Source organism: Ischnura elegans, chromosome 11 (genome assembly GCF_921293095.1).
Source record: "Ischnura elegans chromosome 11, ioIscEleg1.1, whole genome shotgun sequence".
NCBI lineage: Eukaryota > Metazoa > Arthropoda > Insecta > Odonata > Coenagrionidae > Ischnura > Ischnura elegans.
The window spans coordinates 9,079,860-9,099,890 of record NC_060256.1 but is presented as its reverse complement, the minus strand read 5'-3'; the positions used below and the strand labels follow the sequence as shown (position 1 = coordinate 9,099,890).

The 20,031-nt window shown below is 39.1% G+C and overlaps 2 protein-coding genes across 5 annotated transcripts in view; one reads left to right on the top strand and one right to left on the bottom strand.

Moving 5' to 3' along the window:
• LOC124168474 (chitin deacetylase 1) overlaps window positions 1–7,500 on the bottom strand; it is a 64,358-nt gene extending 56,858 nt beyond the window's left edge. For both annotated transcript variants that reach the window (XM_046546747.1, XM_046546748.1), the window contains exon 1: window positions 7,276–7,500. In XM_046546747.1, the coding sequence (XP_046402703.1) occupies window positions 7,276–7,342 (67 nt within the window). In that variant the 5' untranslated portion in view covers window positions 7,343–7,500. The remainder of the gene's footprint in view (window positions 1–7,275) is intronic.
• LOC124168475 overlaps window positions 1–20,031 on the top strand; it is an 80,474-nt gene that overhangs the window by 4,357 nt on the left and 56,086 nt on the right. Inside the window, exon 2 of one of the 3 annotated variants that reach the window (XM_046546749.1) lies at window positions 15,112–15,533. The exons of the other annotated variants lie outside the window; for them this stretch is intronic. Within the exon in view, the coding sequence (XP_046402705.1) occupies window positions 15,112–15,416 (305 nt within the window). The 3' untranslated portion in view covers window positions 15,417–15,533. Of the gene's footprint in view, window positions 1–15,111; window positions 15,534–20,031 lie in introns of those variants that run through there. 3 annotated transcript variants of the gene reach the window in all.

Below are 20,031 nucleotides of genomic sequence, written 5' to 3'. Positions count from 1 at the left end.
TTCCTCCATCATCGTTCCTCCGACGATTGATGTTTGGTGGCATTTCTCCCATATCCGACCGGGGTGGTGTTTGTGCCTGATAAGTCTTGGGTCCGAATCCCGCCTGGGTGGGTTTTTGAACGTACGTTCTCCTCCATCAAGTTCCATTTGTGAAGCTGTTGTTCGTGGAAAGTGAACTGGTTCAATCTTGACCACATGAGAACTTGGGCGGGGACAAATGTCTCTGTTGACGGGAAAATTGGAACTACTCAATTTTTTCCGATAAGAACATTTTTTCGGATTATTTATTTTTACTGGGACATCATTTAGTTAAAAAACATTTTGAAATGTAAAATTCAGCTGGATTTAATGAAGCAAGACTGGGAATCAGGCTTGAATATCAAAATCATTTCCTCTTTTTTAAAATATTTATGTGGCTTTGAAGTAAATATGATGAAACTCCAAGTTTCACTGATTGCCTTGAAAAGCTGCCATTTGATTGCATATTTGTTTGTCACGGTAACTGGTGAGCATTCACGCATGTAACTTTATGTTTTGGTTGAAGTGAGGAAAAATTGGAAAGCCATTAGTTAGGAAATCGATTTCACGGAAAACAGAAAGTTGAGAGACCCCATGTCTTCACTTAAGACTGTTTCCAAATGCTGAGGGCCACGTAATCCCTCTGGCATTAGATTCAATGAAACAATGAGGATTTTGTCCGCTTTAGCTGTTGTGGCTAACGGGTAATGAAGCAAGAAACTTTGCCTCTCAGTTTTATCTCAAAAAAATTAAACCCCAATATTCGTAACAAAAATATTCACCTAATAAATACTGAATTTCCGCCACAGGTAGTCATTGTTGTATGAAGGATGGCAATCTGAATAAGATAAAAGTGAGTTCCTTGTCAGATAAATACGAGATACATGTAACATTCATACTTTTAGGCATGAGCAAAATAAAATTTATGTAATGTTGTGAGTGAACTTTGATTAGAATTAATTTCCCGGAAAAATCCTGTCTTCAAAATTTGTAATTTTTGATGAAACGCCTGTTACATTAGTAAAACTGAGAATGCAAGAGTTTATTTGAACTGTCACTATTTCCCATTATATCTGTCCCTCAATCAGCATAAGGAAGAATAGAAATAGCGACCACACTTTGGCCTATTGAGCACTCTATTCTCCTCATTGAGGTCCAGAATGTGGGGTCCAGAGCCCATTCCAAGGCGAAATTCCTCCGGAGCAATTGGCCATTTGGTGACGCAGTACGGCTTCGTATTACACTCTCTCTTTTTTCACGGTTTGCTGCCACGCTCAATTGACATACCGTCTCGCACGGGAGTCCTTTATAAAAAGCCATGCGCTGCGTAATCTCTAAATATTTTAATTTCCCGTGGGAGAGTGAGGGACGCAGATTCTTTGGGGCTGCTGTCCCACGAGACTTGATCGCTTCTTTGTTTCCTCTTTTCAATCTGTGCTGTGCATGCACGACGATGGGAAAACGTAATTGCACTCCGTGTCATCCAAAATGAACCTCCTGTATAGATCGACTTTTCGAGATGCATGGTTGTTGAAGTGCTCAGAAGTATCGAAGTAGATTTGCAGAACAATAGAAGAAATCCCTAGCGAACATAATAGTAGCGAAATGAAGGCACTCCACAAAAAAATATTCTCTAAAAAATACATCTACAACAATTCTCAAACCTCGTCATCAACTTAAGCCGATAATCAGGGGTTAAGAATTCGGTGCACTACTGACCACTCTGATTTGACTATCAATTGGCATGAGCGACTTGAGGGGAATTCACTTTTAGAAAATAATGCAGCGCAAAATGATGTGAAAAAACATGACGCAGGCACTTCTAATTTTTTGGCCGATCACAGTGAAAGTGATTTCAACGATTTCACAAGTGCGTATTATGATGACGCATCACTCCCGATCTATTTCCAAACGTATTCGGCGTTTAAATATTACGCTGTTATTTTGGAAAAATCCTGGTTTTGTATCGTCGACCATTGCCGACAATTATTCGTATTTCACACCGGAAAAATTAACGCTTTTCTAAAATATCCCGGGAAAAATCATATCGTGATGCAGCAATCACAACCGGCCTAAGATGATTTGAAACCCCGTCACCTGAATATCCGGGATCCGAACCAAAGAGAAGGTTAGGGAACTATTCCATCGAAACTTTGGCAGAAATTGAAAGCCAAACCCCGTCGGAAGTGAAGTCAAGAAGATTCCATTGCCCCATCCCGAGAATTTTTTTTTAACGTGTAGCTTTGGTCCGTTGGTGTGAGTAGCGAGGCATAGAGCACCTCATCATTCCATCGCCTTCCTTATGCGCTCGCAGCATTTCTCGAGACAATGCGTTTCCTCTCCCATGCTGGTCAACCTTGGAGCGTGGGTGCGGGATGACGTCACTCCACTGCACCACGAATGATGCCCATTGTTCGCCACAGCGCTTTCTGGCAATATGTCCTCACGAGGCTGTCTCACGCGCCAACAACGAATGGACGGGACAACCACTGCCACTCAATCTGCGGACCCCTCCCCTCCCTTGAGGCGTTCATTGTCCCACTTAACTTAACTAGAGACTCAGGAGGAAGACGTCAGGAGGGCTCCCAAGACGTTTTTACGCACGACATCAGCTACGAGAACGAGACCGCAAACTTTTCCCATTCCAATTTGTCACGGTTTAAGCCGCGATGAAACGCGGAAGAATGCAAATGAATTCGCAAATTTGTTTTCTTTTTTTTTAAGCGGAGACCTAGTTGATGATGATTGTGTCCGCAAAAAATACAAAAGGTTGTCCCGGTGTGCTCAGGTATTTTCGTCTATAAGAACAATTTCACTTGAAAAGAGTACTTATTCGTACTCGTTGGAATATGGAACTCATCGTTCAAAACTTTGATGTAGAATCCATCCCCTTATATGCTTGTTAAGTATTTATTAAAACAATTCAGCTGCTATAATAATAAGTCAGCTGCGAAATTCCTTGATTTTATTTATGTTAATTATTTCAACTGTATATGCATATTTGTTTGCAAAATGTTATGAGAAAGTTTGCTTTAGGTATATGTTTAGATTCTATAGCTTATTTATGCCTAACATGTGTATTTATGTCTTTATAGCAGTGGTTTTTAAGTAATTTGTTCACTCGATCGATTTGGCAATAGTCGAATGGATTTGCTGCAATTACCCTTCTAGTGGGTCTGTCGGCTTCAATTATTGCTTGATCAAATAATGCAATCGCGAATAATATGAGTTATGCGTTGAAAACTCATAAAGAATGTCAAAATGCTGAGAACCAGTTTTCAATTCACGTTACTGCTTTCTTTCATTTCAATTATTTATATTTCGTTAAGTTATGTGGAGATGTTAATTAAGATATTAATCAGCTTTTACAGAGTCCTAGATATTTCACTGTATAGGGTACTTTGTCCGCTTTCTTTCACTGCAATTTGCTATTTAAATAAACCTCACATACTTCGTCAACTGTACCTTTTTAAGTAAATTAGGAATTAGTAAATTTAAGAAAATTAAAAACTGCCAATGAAATATAGTATTTTCTCAGCTTTCCAAGTTTCTTAAATTATCCGAAAGCTAGCTTTTAACCATAAAGTTTTAGCTTTTTACTAAATTTTTGTACACACACAGCGTGCAAGATCATATTCAGTAGTTGTCTTGCTAATTAAATTAATTCATTATATTTAAAATTAGCTATTTGTATAAGATTTATTTTATTTAAGTCAGTCAATGAACTAGGGGATCACATGATGCAACTACAATTATATCCGATATCTATCATCTGAACTATCTGAAATTATATTAATTATCATTCTGCATGCGACTCCGTAAACACCATGGCACTGTATTTCTCTGTATGACTTAATGACTATAGGTGTAATTAAAAATATCAGAATATAATAAATTAATTGAGGCAAGCTTTAACGAGCAATCATTACTACAATGGAAAATGGGATTACATAGAGCCATTTTCTTTTCCAGTGCACATATTAAGAAAAACCAATAGCGTGGGCATGTTGTTTTCTGCGAAATAATGAAACTCCAATAATAAATTGGTTACTTTCTTCTGAATAAAGTATTTAAAATTTCCAAGAAGAAAAGAAAAGATATTTAATGGATTATATTTTGCAGGTCAGTTGGCATTTTTGGAAATCAGGCATGCAACTCTAATTATTGGGGTTGATTTTTTATTAGGTTAAATTTGTAAGTGATAAGTAAATGACAGTGGGAATTATGGAAAGGAAATGGTTGCATATTCCTCCTCTTCAAGAGCTGGGCATGGAAAGGAACGCAGCCATTTAATGGATTATTCCCAAGGACGGCACACTCTTGAAAGGTCAGATCCGCGAAAGGAAAGACTAATTTATGCCCACTGACCTTCCTTTTCGTTTCGATCGATAGAAAAACTCCAAAACGTTTTATTTGAATGAAATAAATGTTCACAATTGTGGACCGCACTGCCTTGTGCACAGTCACCACGCTCATAAGGTAGACGCATTGTTCAATGCGAGAGTGATTTTAAAGCCATTCTTTTCTGTCAGTAATGATTTCCGTATTGCCGGGTATAAAGTGTAGGGCAGCGAGTTAGAACTTTGTCCAGCGCATTCAAGGCACTCGCAACGACTTCGAATTATAATTAGCGAAAGCAAGCCTCTGGTACCGCAAAGTGTCTTGGCCTTGCTATCCGCGCGGCCATACCTACGTTGCGGATTGTGTCGCAGGATCCATAATTACAGATAAGGCCTACAGCATAGGCGTTTCTCGCTCAAGTGGAGCTAAAAATGTTGCCAAGTTGCTGACATCGAATATTTGGGGGTGTGACAGCAACAAGGATTTATATGGACTAAGTGTATAACATAAACAGTAACGTGATTTGGTTGTAGAAATAGTGTACCCTTTCTGTTCTTATTTTCCCTAATGATGTTTAAATGTCTTCAAGATCACATTCATAAATGTTTGGCACTATTTAGTATAAACATCAAAACAGAGTACATATTGTGTTAATAGTCCAAGAGAAATTTTCTGATGAGGTATAGTAACGACTCTATTAAATGCAAAACAGTTCACAACCTGTAGCTATTAAATGACTCAGTACAAGTTTCGTACCAAATTTTTTCCACGATTGTGTTGTTATACGCCAATTCAAGCGCTTGGATGAAGAGGGAAGTTATTCATTAAAAAAATTCATTATTAAGTAAATTAAATGGCAAACATTTCAATGGAATTACCTTAAGAGGAAGTTCAGAGAAGAAAACTTGGTGAAGGGAAAACTCAAGAATGCGTTTTATATGGAAAACTGAGCTTTACAATTTACACTTTGCAATTTACAGACACGTTTTACTGAATTGTGTTAACGGGTGGGAGTCAATTAATTGGTAAAAGTAAGTTAACATCACAACGAAGAGGTATCATTTATTTCTATAAAGTTTCTCTTGCGATGTAAAAAGAGTTTATTCATTACTTAGCTTGCGTTTGCATGCCTAACCGCTGTTGGTGACCTATGACGATAAATTCCTTGGCGCTTCTTCGCACGGGAAAATTTGGAATTTTAGAAAGGCGCATGACATTTAAAAAGACTTAAATGGCGATTCCCCCAAGACCCTCCCACCACCCTCCTTAAAACTCAAGTTTCCTCGTGTCGCACGCCGTTCGTCCTTTGTTCTTCAGAATCTTCCACCTCCGGGTTCCCATCCCTCCTCATTCAAACCACCCCCTGTGAGTTTTCAAAGAAACAAACGACTTCATTGTTGCGCAACTGCTGATTTTGAATGACGGATAGTTTGATGCAGGAGGCGGCGCAGTAACTGAATATTCAAGACTCAGATAGTATACATGAAACACCCATTTCAATCATAGCGGAATTTATTCCTAGAATCGATGCAAATGTCACTCTGAAAATATTTAACTACGGTTGCCATGTGTGCATAATTATCGCCATCTTGTTGAATAACTCTTTGGGTTACTGCTTGGACATTTTTTTAAAATTTCATTTCTTCTCTTAAACTAAAATTTCATGCTTTTCAAAGTTGATCAAATTGGCATGAAAAGCCGAATCAACCCGAATATACACATTTGTCAAGTAAATCCTCACGTAGCCCTTTGGCGACGTTGACAGTTGACGTAAACTTGCGATAGTAAGGGACAAATGTTTCACGAATGTAAGTTCCTCGGGGTCTAATTTACGGACCATTATTTTTTCATAGTAACTTTTCTCCTGTTTGGATGATTTAAAACTCGAGAATGGAGCAAGTATAGGATTGGGAGGCTGAGGGGGGAGAGGCGTGGAGTGGGGATGGAGGGGAGGGTGAAGGATATCGATGGAGGGGTAAAGGAGTTGACTTTCGAAGGGAAGGAGGAGGCTGGGTCGGACAGCAGCAGCCTTCCGGGCGAGAGCATATACCCTACAGGTCCCCACTTTCTCATGAATCGACTATGTGGCCGGTTTCCTTGCGGCCTGGAACGTCTCGGATCTGAGGACATCTGAAGTAGTTTCGCATTGATTCGAGAGTAAATGAGACTTTATGTGACATTCCGAAGCGGCCTCACCGCCCTTTCCTTGTAACGGAACAACGGCTGGGTATCGTTTTAGTCAAGGTGGTAGACGCGGGCTGAAAACTTCCAATTGTGACCGACTACAGGAAGTGGGTGGAAGACGTGCATTGAATCCACTAATGACAGAAATACTCAACGCTAGTTCAAGCGTCAATGACTGAAGGCTTAGTCAAGAGTCTGTAAGACTTAGGTATTAATATATTAAAGAATACCTATCATAATTTTCAACTCGCAATGAAAGCCAAAACATTTGAAGAGGTTGCTATGAGTGAATAATTCATTCACATGGCTTATTTCCCCCCTAAAGCTCATAATTTTATTAAAATATAAGACCTGAGTAGTAACCAATTTTAATTGTAATAACTTTAGAACTAATAACAAAAGCATCTCGATGGTTGAGATTAAATAACAATATCAGTCTTGTGCATTTTTTGTCGACAACTTTAAAATCGCTGGCTTTAACTGTCCTTGCATTTTGAATGTTATTATAACGAACATTACTCTGATGATAGTTTATGACATAGATGTTTTTAATGATATGATGTTTGATAGTTAAAATTGAAATAGAGACTGATTTGGAATGCAAAAGTTTGATACCTTATTGAAAATTAAAATATATACGGAACAATCAATTGTAATTCCATTTCCTTTTCCGGTGAAAAATGTAACGAAACATTTTCATTTATCACTCGAAAAAAACAATTGAGTACTCACCATTTTCTGTAAGCGCTGACAGCAAGACAGCAACGCCGATCACTAAGAATCCCCACCGCACCGACATATTCCACGATTGACTGAACAGAGTCCCTTGTGAATATAATGTACGCGTACGTACAGGTTAAAAAGAGTACAAACTTGTGTAAAAAAAACAATAATTACGAAGAGCTGCAGCACCGGCACAGTCTCTTCGCCACCATAGAACCCGCGCTCTGCGTGACGTTGCTTTTATACTCGGTGGTAGGTGTCGCCACAGGAGAGGCCTCCTCCTCCCCTCCCCCCCCCCCCATCCCGCCCCACCACCTTCCACTTTCCCCTCCTCCCCCTCCGCAGTGTAGTGCCTGCTGGTATCTCAGCTGAGCGCCTCCTCAACCCGCCCGTGGGCACTCTATCGAGGCCACCCCAAACTCATCTCGCCCAGAGGACGTTTCATTTTTATTATTTTTATTCCCAATAAAAGTTTATTTCCACCATCTAAAAAAAAACATTTCATACTATCAGCCTGATGGTCAGGCTGTTCTTTGTCATGCCATCAGTCTGTTTGTAACTTAAAGTTCGGTTTGAATAGATTAGGGAAGAGCTCATCTCAAATTGAGTCACCGACATGTGAATATCACACATTCGAGGTAAGGGGGAACAGTTCCTCTGAACCAGTTCTCACTTTCAGGTTATTTTTTTAGGAATGTCCTAATGTCTCACCCAGGGTTTGAACCTGGGACCCTTAGGATCCACACCAACCAAGCCACCACGTCCCCTACCACTCCCCACACCCATCTGGGTGATTTTTTTCATGAGATGGTGCGCATGGTGCCAACTGCAGCGTCCATCAGGGGTGTCTCTGCTTGACGGCAATGTCGCGAGAGACACTGATGACGCGCCGGCCCGTGCTCGAAGCCTGCAGTGTCGCGCTCAGATGACGTGGCTAGAGCCATCTCTCGGTGGCGCGTGAAAACGTTCGTGCGGTCGTTGAAGTCTCCAGCCCATCGCTTTTTCTCCGTTTCGATCGTGTGAGCGGCGGATGCATTGTTTGGGCACAGTATTGATCCCAGCATCATTTGCCGAACCGAAAGTCGCGGGTTCGAGTCCTGCGTGCGAAAATTGATCCTATCCTGGGCATGGGTGATTGTGATTGCCCACATTGTTATTTGCTGTAGCCATCTGATGTAAAGGCCTAATGGTGCTATTTTCGGAGGGATGACTGTAATTTGAAAAATAAAGGGAATAAAAAAAAACCTTTCATGAGGAGCACCACCTGGATCACTAGCGCATCACGCCTCATGGCGCATTCGCAACCCGATGCAGTCGGTTGAATATCGTCTCAAAATTTTGCTCCTTTGGGGAGCATTTAAAGCGTGACTCCGATGGTCTGCATTAGAGTTGGGACCAACCACCTCAATGACAAAGAATAGAAAGGGACGCATTTGTTTTCGTATGCACAATATCGGAAGTGAAGATCCAATTTGGGCAGCAGAGCCCGTACATTTTATAACGTCACGTCTAATTGAGAAAAATCCGGGATAATTCAATTTGTAGTGCCTTTGCAACAAATTCTATTTTGTTCTAATTTCCTTTTGGAAAATTGCGGTGAACCAGAATATAGCAAAAACCGGAATAGAGAGAGAGCTGGTTTCTAAGGAATTAAGTCTCCAGTCAACATTTACGGGACATTCATTCATACCTGACATACTGAAGGTTATTGATAGAATATTTTCCAACGATTATATTGGACAGAGAGACAATCAACAAGAGCCATCTGAATATTCCATATTCATTCTTAAATACCGTTCAAAGTGCATCATTATCGCAGATATATTATATGTTTCTTTTGCATTGCAATGAAGAACCTGTTGAAACCATAAATCCCTGAGGGACTAAATGCACTTATAGCTTTGAAATGCAGTGTTTAACTACCCACAGTTAGTGATTACAGCGCGAATTTGCCTAATGCAGTTTATGCGAGCAAATTTAAAAAAAATCTGAATATACATCATTCATAGATGCCGTTATCATGTATCATATTTTCTACGACTCTTTTGATGCATCACTTCTCAGTATATTTAAAAGATAACATTTTAATTTTTATTTATAATTTTTTTTTCTTTTTTAGAAAGCCTTCTTTTTTGCTATTTCTCGCCACTTCTTGTCTTTGTGATGATTTTCTTTATCCTTATTCTCCTTCTCTGTTCGTAATTTCTTATTTCTCTTGCGATTGATCCATTTGGTCTTTATCATTCTTTGATGAGTCCTAATTTGAAAATCTCATTCGTGTGGCTTTATGTCCTAGTCCTATATTTTATCTTCTGAAAACATACTCCATGTGTAACTTTCGATGCATCCTTAATCCTTACTTTAAAGATTATTTTTTTTAGATCTAAGCGATCGCTTCTTTTATTGAAAAAAATGGTCTATTCATCATGAATATTCTTGCTTCTTCTATCGCTGATTACTCTGCTTCGCAATAAGTATTAAATCTTCACCTCCTCTATTTTCTGCTTGCCTCATTTTATATTGGCCTACTCCTGCTGCTCCTTTGTCTCACTTTTATTTCTTATCTTTTCTTAAATGATTTTGGGTAGTTTCTGAATTTTCCATTTTCTGATTTGCTAGAGCATTAGTCAAATTTCGCCTAGCGATATATTATGCTGCTCTTATATTTCCTTGCAATGAGAATATTTAAAAGGGCTTGGTGAGCATTTTTTTTGCCCAATTCACTCAAAACTGTACCATTTTCAAACTGAGACAAGTTAGAGAAAATTTTTTTCCTGCCTTCTTTGGCTTTATAAATATTTACAGACTTTGACTATTTACTAAATATGGACCGTTTGTTTGCTCGCAAATGTAAATTATCTGCAACGGAGTAATTTTTCCAAGTAATCATGGAATTCTTTGAGCATTGTTTTTCCTTTTCTTCTAGGTTCTCCTTGTTTTTATAACATATATCGGTTTTAGGCGGAAAAAATTGGAGTGAGACAAGGGTGTGCACCTTACCCCGTAATTTTTAATTTTTACATCGAGAAAGCCATTAATGAAATCAAGGAGGAGTCCTTGTGTGTCAATATCCACGGAGAAGGTATTTTATGCAACAATTTACCAACGATGTAGCAGTCATAACTGAGACGGAGAATGTTTTGAAGAAGACTTTGAAAAATATGGAAAGGCCAAAGGACAAAGATATTGCATGCAGTAAGAGAAAGGAGGTTAGGACAAACATTAAACTAGGAAAGCAAAAGCTGGAAGAGATGAAATGATTTTGTAACCCGGGAAGCTGAATTACCAAACGATGGGCGAAGTAACGATGATACTGTTGATGATACTACGTATCGAAACCAGTCGCAGAATTTATAATAAATTGTGGAACCTGCCATTGTCTTTCCTGTCTGATGCAGCAGGACGAAGCAAGAAAGGAATCGTAAGTGGAAAAACACAGGTGAAGAGGGCATTCTACAAAAAAAAGAAGAATTTACTTACAGCTGAGAATGCAATCATAGGAGCAAAGAAACTATCAGATGCTACATATGGGTAATGTTTCTCTATGGAAGCGAGGCTGGGACATTGACAGCAGCAGAGAAGTCAAGGGTGGAAGCATTCGAAATGTGGCGCTTCCGAAGAATTATGAAGGTAAAATGGATCGACCGTGTAAGTAATGAGGAAGTGCTAAGAAGGGTGGAAGAAAGTAGAATTCTTCTAAAAACCTTTAGGATAATACTGAGCAATTTGGTAGGCCATACAATGAGGCCTGTTGAAAACAATTGTTGAAGCACAATTGGAAAGGAAGAAGGGCAAGGGACGGCCCCGAATGAGTTACATGGTACAAGCTATAAAAGATGTAAAAGAGAATAGATAAGACACTGTGGAAAATGCTAGCTGAAAGGGGATCTGCGTCAAACTACACTAAGGATCGTTGACGACGTTGAGACGATTTTAGTAGGAAATTTAGGCACAGCGAAATAATACTGACCTTTAATCTTCGCTAAAGAATTTGGCTTCGAACATTTAAACGTGACTTGGGTGCCATTTTCCTCCGCTTACTCACGATGAATATTATGAAGTGCAGCTGACTATCCGTGCTGTTTGAGCGATTCAAGGGTGTAGACGCGTGTTGCACACATAAATGTGAGTGCATCAACAAATAGCTGGAACAAGCCCAAGCGTTTAAGGTAGTATCTCTTTTAAGCCTTAACATGCCGTTGAATATATTTTATTGTAAAGGATTCTCTTTGAATTTATCTAGAATTAATGGTAGGACTCACAAGGAATTGTGTCCTCGTAAAATAATAAGAGCTCTTTTTGGAATCACGCCATTGGGTTCATCATTTGGCTAATATTTTCTTCTCGACACTTTCACAGCTATCCCAATCGTAACACAGGGAAGCTGGAGGCGTAATTCAAGCAATGAAATTAGTTATGCATTAGATTTAGTCTGCTATTATTATGAAAGTAATTTGTTTTATTAGACCTTAATGAGCTCTTCTTTGCATATATTAATGAGACTACACTCTGTAATGTATCATAAAAATGCCCTTTCACAAATTCCATAGTTATGCTCCGTATAGAACGTTACGTTCAATTTCCTTTTCGAAAAAAAGGTGAGAATTTTCATCATGTCTGATGTTATACTCCTTTAATTATGCTATACTCCAGGTGGTCCTCAACTGTAAACTGAATCGTAACCTAGCGTGTAACTAATAAAAAGGTGCTATTTTCCCATTTTAGATTAGTGTTATGGCATCTATACCTCTGGAGCTTCCTGTACATGTTTAAAAAAGCCAGTTGATTGATATAAGACACGTTCTAAGGCGTTATTTTGTGGAATTGATTCATTATAGAATAAAATAAAATAACTTTGTTTTATTCAACACTTTATTTTAAATACCACGACCAGGGTTTCAACATCTAGTGTTATCATCAAGTGGTGCTAACACTAGATGATAACACTAGATGTTGAAACCCGGGTCGTGCTATTTAAATTAAAGTGAGGAATAAAACACCAGCTGATTACTTTTACTCCCTCCCTGAATTATCACCTATGTTATAGGAAAAGGTGACTGCGCTCACTGCTGACTGAGCCACCGGCGAATGAAATTCATAAATTCACGGAAAGGGGGAAGTTTACTTCCTTGGGTCAATTTGAAAAAAAAATCGTCAATTGGAATAGGGAGGGTACGAGGGGAGGTTCATTTGGAGGGATTGCAATTAAGAGATACTCCCAAAAGTATTTGAGGGATTTATTTTTATAAAGCCACCCTCCTGAATACGGTCCTGGACAGATTACACCTTAAGCGTTAAAAAGTAGGCGTGGCCAATAAGATGGCGCGTCATGTGGATACTTGAAACTCTATATCCGAATGATTGGAATGGGTAAGAGTTTTTGTGCGGGAGGTGTTTTATACTAACGATTTGAGCCCGGAATGATTTGGTCCAGACCAATGCTCAACAAATCGGGCCACCACGATCCATATATAAAGAAAACCATGCAAGGATTAGAGTTTAAGGTGGCTCAAGATTGAAAATCGTTTGAAAATTAGCCAGCCTACACCTTCTAGTCCAGTTTTTCTACTTATCAACATCAATTTGAAGATCCATCGTAAGAAATGTGCACATTTCTAGATCTATTTAATATAGATATGAGCTAAAAGTGTCTTTTTTCTGTGAAATGAAATGGTAAAATATATAGCCACCAAGAACGTTAAAAATACGTTGAAAATTATCACATTTTTGAGTGACAAATCTTCAATTTTGATTTTTCCCAGAAGCAACTCTAGGTTGGAAAGGATAACGTATATGTATGAGAGATAATAGGTTTTTAAAATAAAGACCGAATTTCGTATACTGGAAAAGTGAGTAAAAAACATTTTTGTAATCAGCTATTGAATCCAGAATTTTAAGGACCACATATTCCCCCTTCTCTAGTTCATTTACGCATAGCTTCAAGCTAGTCATAGATATTGGGTATTCTTGTCTGGCAAAAGTTGTTGACTGTCAAAGGTCGAGTGTGTGATCCTTTTAAGCCCCAAAATCTCCAAATAAAGTTTCAAAAGCCAAATTATGTTATTTTGATGGTATATATAGGCATTTTAACGCTGAATTCCTGCTTGGTTAATAATCAGATGAATTTTCCCTACCAATCTCATCCACCATTCCCATATTTAACTATATATGATATTTATTTCAATTTTTCCTTTTCCCTGTACTGGATACATAATGTCCCTCTGTCACAGCAGAAAATAGTAGAAACTGGGTCAATATATTTATTATTATGCTAAATCGTATAATTTCTTACATATCATATTTACGTTTGGGGTAAAATGGAAAAAAATGATTTTGTAGAACCATATTAGCTAGGGAGCTGGACTTAGGACATTCCGTGAAAAATTTATTTTGCAGTTGAATAATGTGTCAACAGGTACCTATATCTTATGATTCCGCATTGGAAATTTTCTAGGACAGGGGTTGACTCACTGGCTGAGCGTTACCAATCCTCGATGATGTAGGAGGTATGAGATCAAAAATGTTAAAATCCTCCCGGATTCTCCAGTCTGCCTCTAGACGTGTTTTACACCGACTGCGAATTTAAATGGATTTACAAAAGTCACTACTCGCGCCGATTACGGGCACAGTGGTTCGACTTTTACGGATAAATAAGCTAAAATTAGGGATGTTAACCGAAATTTATATTCACAATGATGCGGTTAAAGAAATTGCTAACTTTTCCATGCAAGACCTCAAGATTATAAGTATTGTATCAAAAATATTTATAATTAATGGATTTAGTTGCGCTGATATACTTTTTAAATCGATTGTAATGCGTTCCAATGGCCAGCATAAATCCAAATAGGTCCAACGCTGAGAACTGGTGTCTCCTCAACGGATTGCACGAGGTGTTGACCCACGCATGAGCGTGATAAGGGCCGTCCTTATTTGCGCGGGATGCAGCGGAGTGAGCCCTCCGCTCATGTCGCTTTCCCATTTGAAGGGAGCGCGAGTGACTGGGCCCATCGCGTCCTCGAAAAAGCAAAGCGTGAGACAGCGTGACCTTTAAGCGTTTTGCAGATTCACTGCCCATTGTGCAAAGGCGACCGAATGTGATGCATCGACTGAGACGAAACATTTTTTGTACCCGGAACCCAAGAGTTCAGGAGCATTGGTTATGCAATCCGACGAAAAATCGGGAAAAGCTTTTTGTGAGACATTGTAATCCGCGGAAGTCGTAGCCAGCTTTTTTTATCGTGCATCCGTATCCTGAGCCTGAAAAGATCATGTGGACTAACGGTAAATTATACACCACTTTCAATTAAACAAGAGTAAGATACCCTAGATTGATATTGAGTTGTTTATTTTCGACAATTTAATCTATAATTTTCATGGCCACTGCTTTCTCTAGAGTAGGTTCTCCCCTCACTTATCCATAGCAAGCTTTGGGCTGAATCCTGAGCGAGGGTTCCATGTGGCATGGCCCGCCTTGTCTCGGCGAAAGAGATCAATGAAACGATATTAAAACGATCGTTGACCAGCGAAAGCCGTTTTTGTGGGAATACCTTGCACCACATTTTGAAGTAGTCCGAAGATGGAAGTCAAAATACCAATTCAAAGAGGCAGGAAAAATATTTCCGAAAGTGGTTTTACGATTGACTTGGGTAGCCATTGATTGGGAGGAGGATTGATGAGCAGGCTGAGGACTAGACTAAGAGTGGAGGCTATTAGTATTACTAGACTAGTACTAAATGCATCTAATACTATTACCATTTAGTTCACTTAGCGCAGAGGGGGTGATACAGATAATAAGTGTGTGCTGTGATTGTGACTTTAATGTTCTACTATTATTTTATTCAACAGAACGGCGTTTACTCATACCTGCAATTATTGAGGCTATTAATTTGGTCAGTCCTATTTATAATGGCACGCAGGAGTTGAAACAAAGTCAGTTAGTTGATGGCAGTAGGTCTACTCACAGAGCACTACCAAATTATGGGACTCCTCCTGAGAATCACAGACTCGACCAGATGCAGACGCAGTGCGAGGAAGAGGAGAAAAGATCTCTGCTATGCGAGTGCTCAGCCATTATGAAGACTAGAAATAGGCACCTGGGCACCTCACCATGGAGATTTGAGATTTATCTGTGGACGAGCCGATATCCTTAGGACAGATAGGATATATGGCTTTACGGGAAATCACTTATTGGTGGATAGAAAAATGGACGCAAAATAGCTCTTGGTGACCTCTGACCCTTCGGAATTCCAAGCAATAAAGCAAGTCACTTAATTTATTTAGAGAACAATAAAGTTGTGAAACGTCACAAAGAGCGTGATTTTTAATCATGTAATCCATCAGTGTGTTGATTGGAATCGTGTTTTCCACTCAGCATTCAATTGGACTGAGACATCATCTACAATATTAATTTCAAAACATTTTCTCTTCCATAATCCACGGAAAAGTATTTCATTTTTTGTTCTATATGTGTCCACTGTGCATCTCCAAATTATCATCACACTTCTATTATTTTTTTTTGTTTTTGATGACTTTACATTAAATTTCAAATATCTGGCTACAATACATTCATCTCAGGCACGCTGCCCGGGGTGCAAACTCTACCACATAATTTATTCTAAATAAGGTAACAGATTAAAATTTGGATAATTTTTACTGAATGCAGTATTTCACTATTTAGGAAACAGGACTGCGGCGACAGGATCTTCGAGCTGAATTGAAATATACATACCAATTATATTTTCAATGAGAAATATTTGGTTCTCAGCTATTAATGGTGTCGTGCGCTAACTGTTTGTATACTTATCACTGTTGAAAAGCCTATATAAGACGGCTCTAATGATTTGAGGGCACACTCGCGCCTGCAGGGAGTGGGATCATCGAATCCATCATTTTCAGCAGTCCCTTCATTCTTTTGTTCCGCGGTTCTTCAATTGATCTGAGCCTTTTATGACTCACGGGGATGGATTCTCCGTGACACATGCGTCGTCATCGATCTGATCCACTGGAGGCGTTGCGCGTTCAGTTTTCCCGGTCTGCTGGGCATGGCTCGTATTTGGGTCATTGCTGTCTCTGCGGAGACTTCAACGCTCTCATTTCGCTCCCTCTGGTCGTGCGGACTTCCCAATGACACAGGCGCCACCTGCAATGCATGGAGAGGAAAATGCCCAATCCCCATCATTCTGCAGACCTGATAGCGAAGATATGGATGGAATAATGGGAACTACGTGTCAAATATTAAGTAATATAGTTTACATAAACCATCAACGTGGAGTCCGCCGATAAACGCCTATTCATGTAGTGAGACCAATATAGCACTGGAGCCAACGTGGGATTTCGTTTCAGAAACCCATCGAGATTTTGGGAGTTTTAAATACAAGTTTTCAATCGAAGTCTCATTGCTTCCAGATTATATTCACGGTAATATTTCGTCTCGGCTGTAATTAATATTTAAAAAAATAATGTGTTCGTATTCCTTTCTTTCCTATCCCGTGATTTAGATGCCGGAAAGCCATTCCTGATCGAGGGGAATTTTTTCTCTTGGCAATTTATGTGAGTTCCACCGCCGTTCACGCGGCAGGTTTGAAATAAATCACACTAGATCCTCTCGATTGCCGGTCGAGTGCTCTACTAGTTGCACTTCTAGAACGCCTAGATTTACAGTGATTTTAGCCAGGGTTTATGCACAGAAAACTTCCTTTGCTTTGGTCCATAAGAGTAACCATGAGATGGCACAGGGCCAAGAATTTATATGTTCCCTCAATTTCATCTCACTCCGGGTGTCCGCTAAACTGGAAAACCTTCAATGTTAGGGGGAATACTCGAGTCTTCTGGAAAAATTGGTTTATGTAGCCAAAAATATGTTAAACTGTCGCAACGTAAGCGAAACATAATTTCAATTAGGTTGGTATCCAAATTTTCTCAAATATCTAAATATCTTTAATGAAAGGTCCTCTTCGAAGATCTTTCGGTGAAAACTATTATCTGTTGGAATAGCTGCTTCACTGTTATTTTCTACTGATTCAAATACCTACAGCTCATAATCAGAAGTAGTTATTAAGTGCTATTTGGGTCTAATTGTGGTTCAAAGTTAGACGACCATCATTGTTTTCCATCTTTAAAGGTCTACTTTTAATATTTTGGCTATGGAAGTTCAATATTAAACTCGGGATATCATGTTTACTCTTTCTGAATTTACATGATACGTTTGTGGAATATTTCAATCCTGCCGCGGAAACGGCGGTGAAATGCAAATTTTGCACCGTGTTTGAATGTCATGGCGATAACATGCAGAGGCTCAAGGCACTAGATGTCGGGCCCTTGCGGTCCATCCAAGATAGGAACGCGAGTGATGAGAGGACACAACCTGTAGCGGCGCCTCTAAACTCTGCGCTAAAGCCTCGCATGGCGGAAATGGGAAATTTTTCGATCCTGCTGGGTGAACGGCGGTGAAGTTCACATGAGCTGCAAAGCCAAAGGTCCGATTTCAATTCAATTCCCGATCCATGGAATTTTATTCACATGGCAAATTATGTGCACAGGCCATGCTGGAAATGTGTGTAAGGTCAACGGTAGTGCTTTCCCAATACCCTTTTTGGAAATAGCCCGCAGTCACATGAATGTTATTGAGGACGACAATGAAAGTGAGAGATGTTTGGAGCTTAATCGGTGGATTGGGCGTTATAGAACGCGGGGGTGTTGGCTAACACGCCTCTGCGGTAACGGTCGGTCCTTTTCGGTGAGAATCCCGCAAAGGCTTCACGCTCACGATTATCAATCCTCTGGCTCGAGCTCCCTCGCTTATTCTCAACGTTTTCGCCTCACAACGCCATTGAGGCCAAGAGCGGAACGGTGTTGACGAGCGGTGGGATAGGATTAGTGGGAAGAAGAAGAAGAAGTTGCTGAAAAAGTCGGCACTGCGGTTGCGGCAGTGATTCTCAACGCCCTGCAAATCCTTTCACCTCCACTCACTCACACACACACATGTATTGGATGATAGGCCGATTGCCAATCTATCCGTGATGCAACCCAAGAGTAATACTGAGCCCCCCAAAACGACCTCGATTTGCATTGTGGGAAAGCTGTTTTAGCCAATTTTAATAAAAAGGGATCTCCTAATGTGATTGGATGGTAATGGTGGAAAAATAGGCTCTTCTATTTTGAAAGCGTGAAGACGACGGAAAATAGTTTGGAAGATTCAGGCTAATGGTGCTGCGAAGGCGTGGGTGAAAAGAATTACATCAGCGCAATTTCATCTAATCCTCAGCCTCAAATATTTATAATTTATTAGGAGATTTATTGTAACTTGGGGTAAAAAGCCTAAAATATTGTGGAAAACTATCTCATGTGTCTGTGATACCTTCGTAGATATTCGCGAAATTCAAGTTATATTTTTAATTAGATCTCAGGTATATGAATTGTTACACTTGTGAGTTATCATTGGTACTCATAAGAGGTAATTGTCTCAGTAATGTCACAAAGTAATGTGTTTTTATTTTACATCGCACTCCAATCAACGGATTAATGATACTTCTGAAGAAATATATTGATGCCACTTATGTTTTTCCCTGTAACTAAACCCGGTAAAAATTTTTCCTGATAAATAATTACTTTCCGATATCCCGTGGAAATTCAATATTCCGGAATATCGAAAAGTTTATTTTTCTTAAATTACTTCTAACATAAGTGGTGCTGTACTCCTTAATATTTGGCATATTTTGTATAATATGGTATAAAGTTCGCGTATTTCGCAATTGGTGTTTTCATCTGCTAGCAGGAATTTTAGTGCCAATATTAGCTCCCTGTTTTTCAAAGTGTACGCTTGCGCATACAGAGCGCGTGATCCTCGTATATTATTAACGGCTGACGATGTATTTGCTCGAGCATACCTGCGTATTCCTTGGACAAAGTGTACGCCCACGACTTAGGGCAGTAATTAATTACGTCAGTATCATGCCAGTATCCGAGTAAGCAGTTTTTTGCTACGTGAATATGGCTTACACTTCCGATACTAATGCATTATACCAATCAATTGTGGAAGGTAGGTCTAGAAAAATAATTAATTATCCTATAATTACTTGAATTATATTTAAAATCAACTACCTCCATTGTTACATGATTAAAAATTCTTACATAACTACCGGTAGTCCGTTGAGGTCGAGTTGAATAGCACCGAATTGGCGAACATCAAGTCGATCATAAGCGATCTCAATAGTGAAATATTGATTCATGCCATATGATGTTTGCAGAAATCCCAAAAAAGTCTTTTAACCTTCCTTTTTTTCTAAAAAAAAGTCTTTTATAAATGATTTTCATCAATAAATGTGAAGACATAGTATAATCCCTGATGAAGCCGGTACCACAATTACAATGTAAATATTTTGTTTCTAATGAATCATTAAAATACTTAATCGAGGGATTCAAACGACTTTTCTAGTAAAACCCGTGCTCAGAAAAAAAGATTGTCAATTGGACAAAGAAGCCTCTAAACAATATCAAGTCTCTAATCAGACTGAAATTTGTTGCCTCAAAGTTGTGAATTTTCAACCCTCTGAAGAAAATCGATTCTCTTCACATTTAAATTTATTCTCAGTTTTAAAATAGAATTTTAATCTTATTCGAGATAAAATATATGTATTACAATCTTCTGCATGCCAAGAATCACGCTTAAAATTGGATTGTGATTGGTTAAAAAGTTTTTGGTTTAGGCGAATAGGAAAAGCCCTATCTTTTTATGTTAAACAGCATCATTATGCGAATTATGTCATG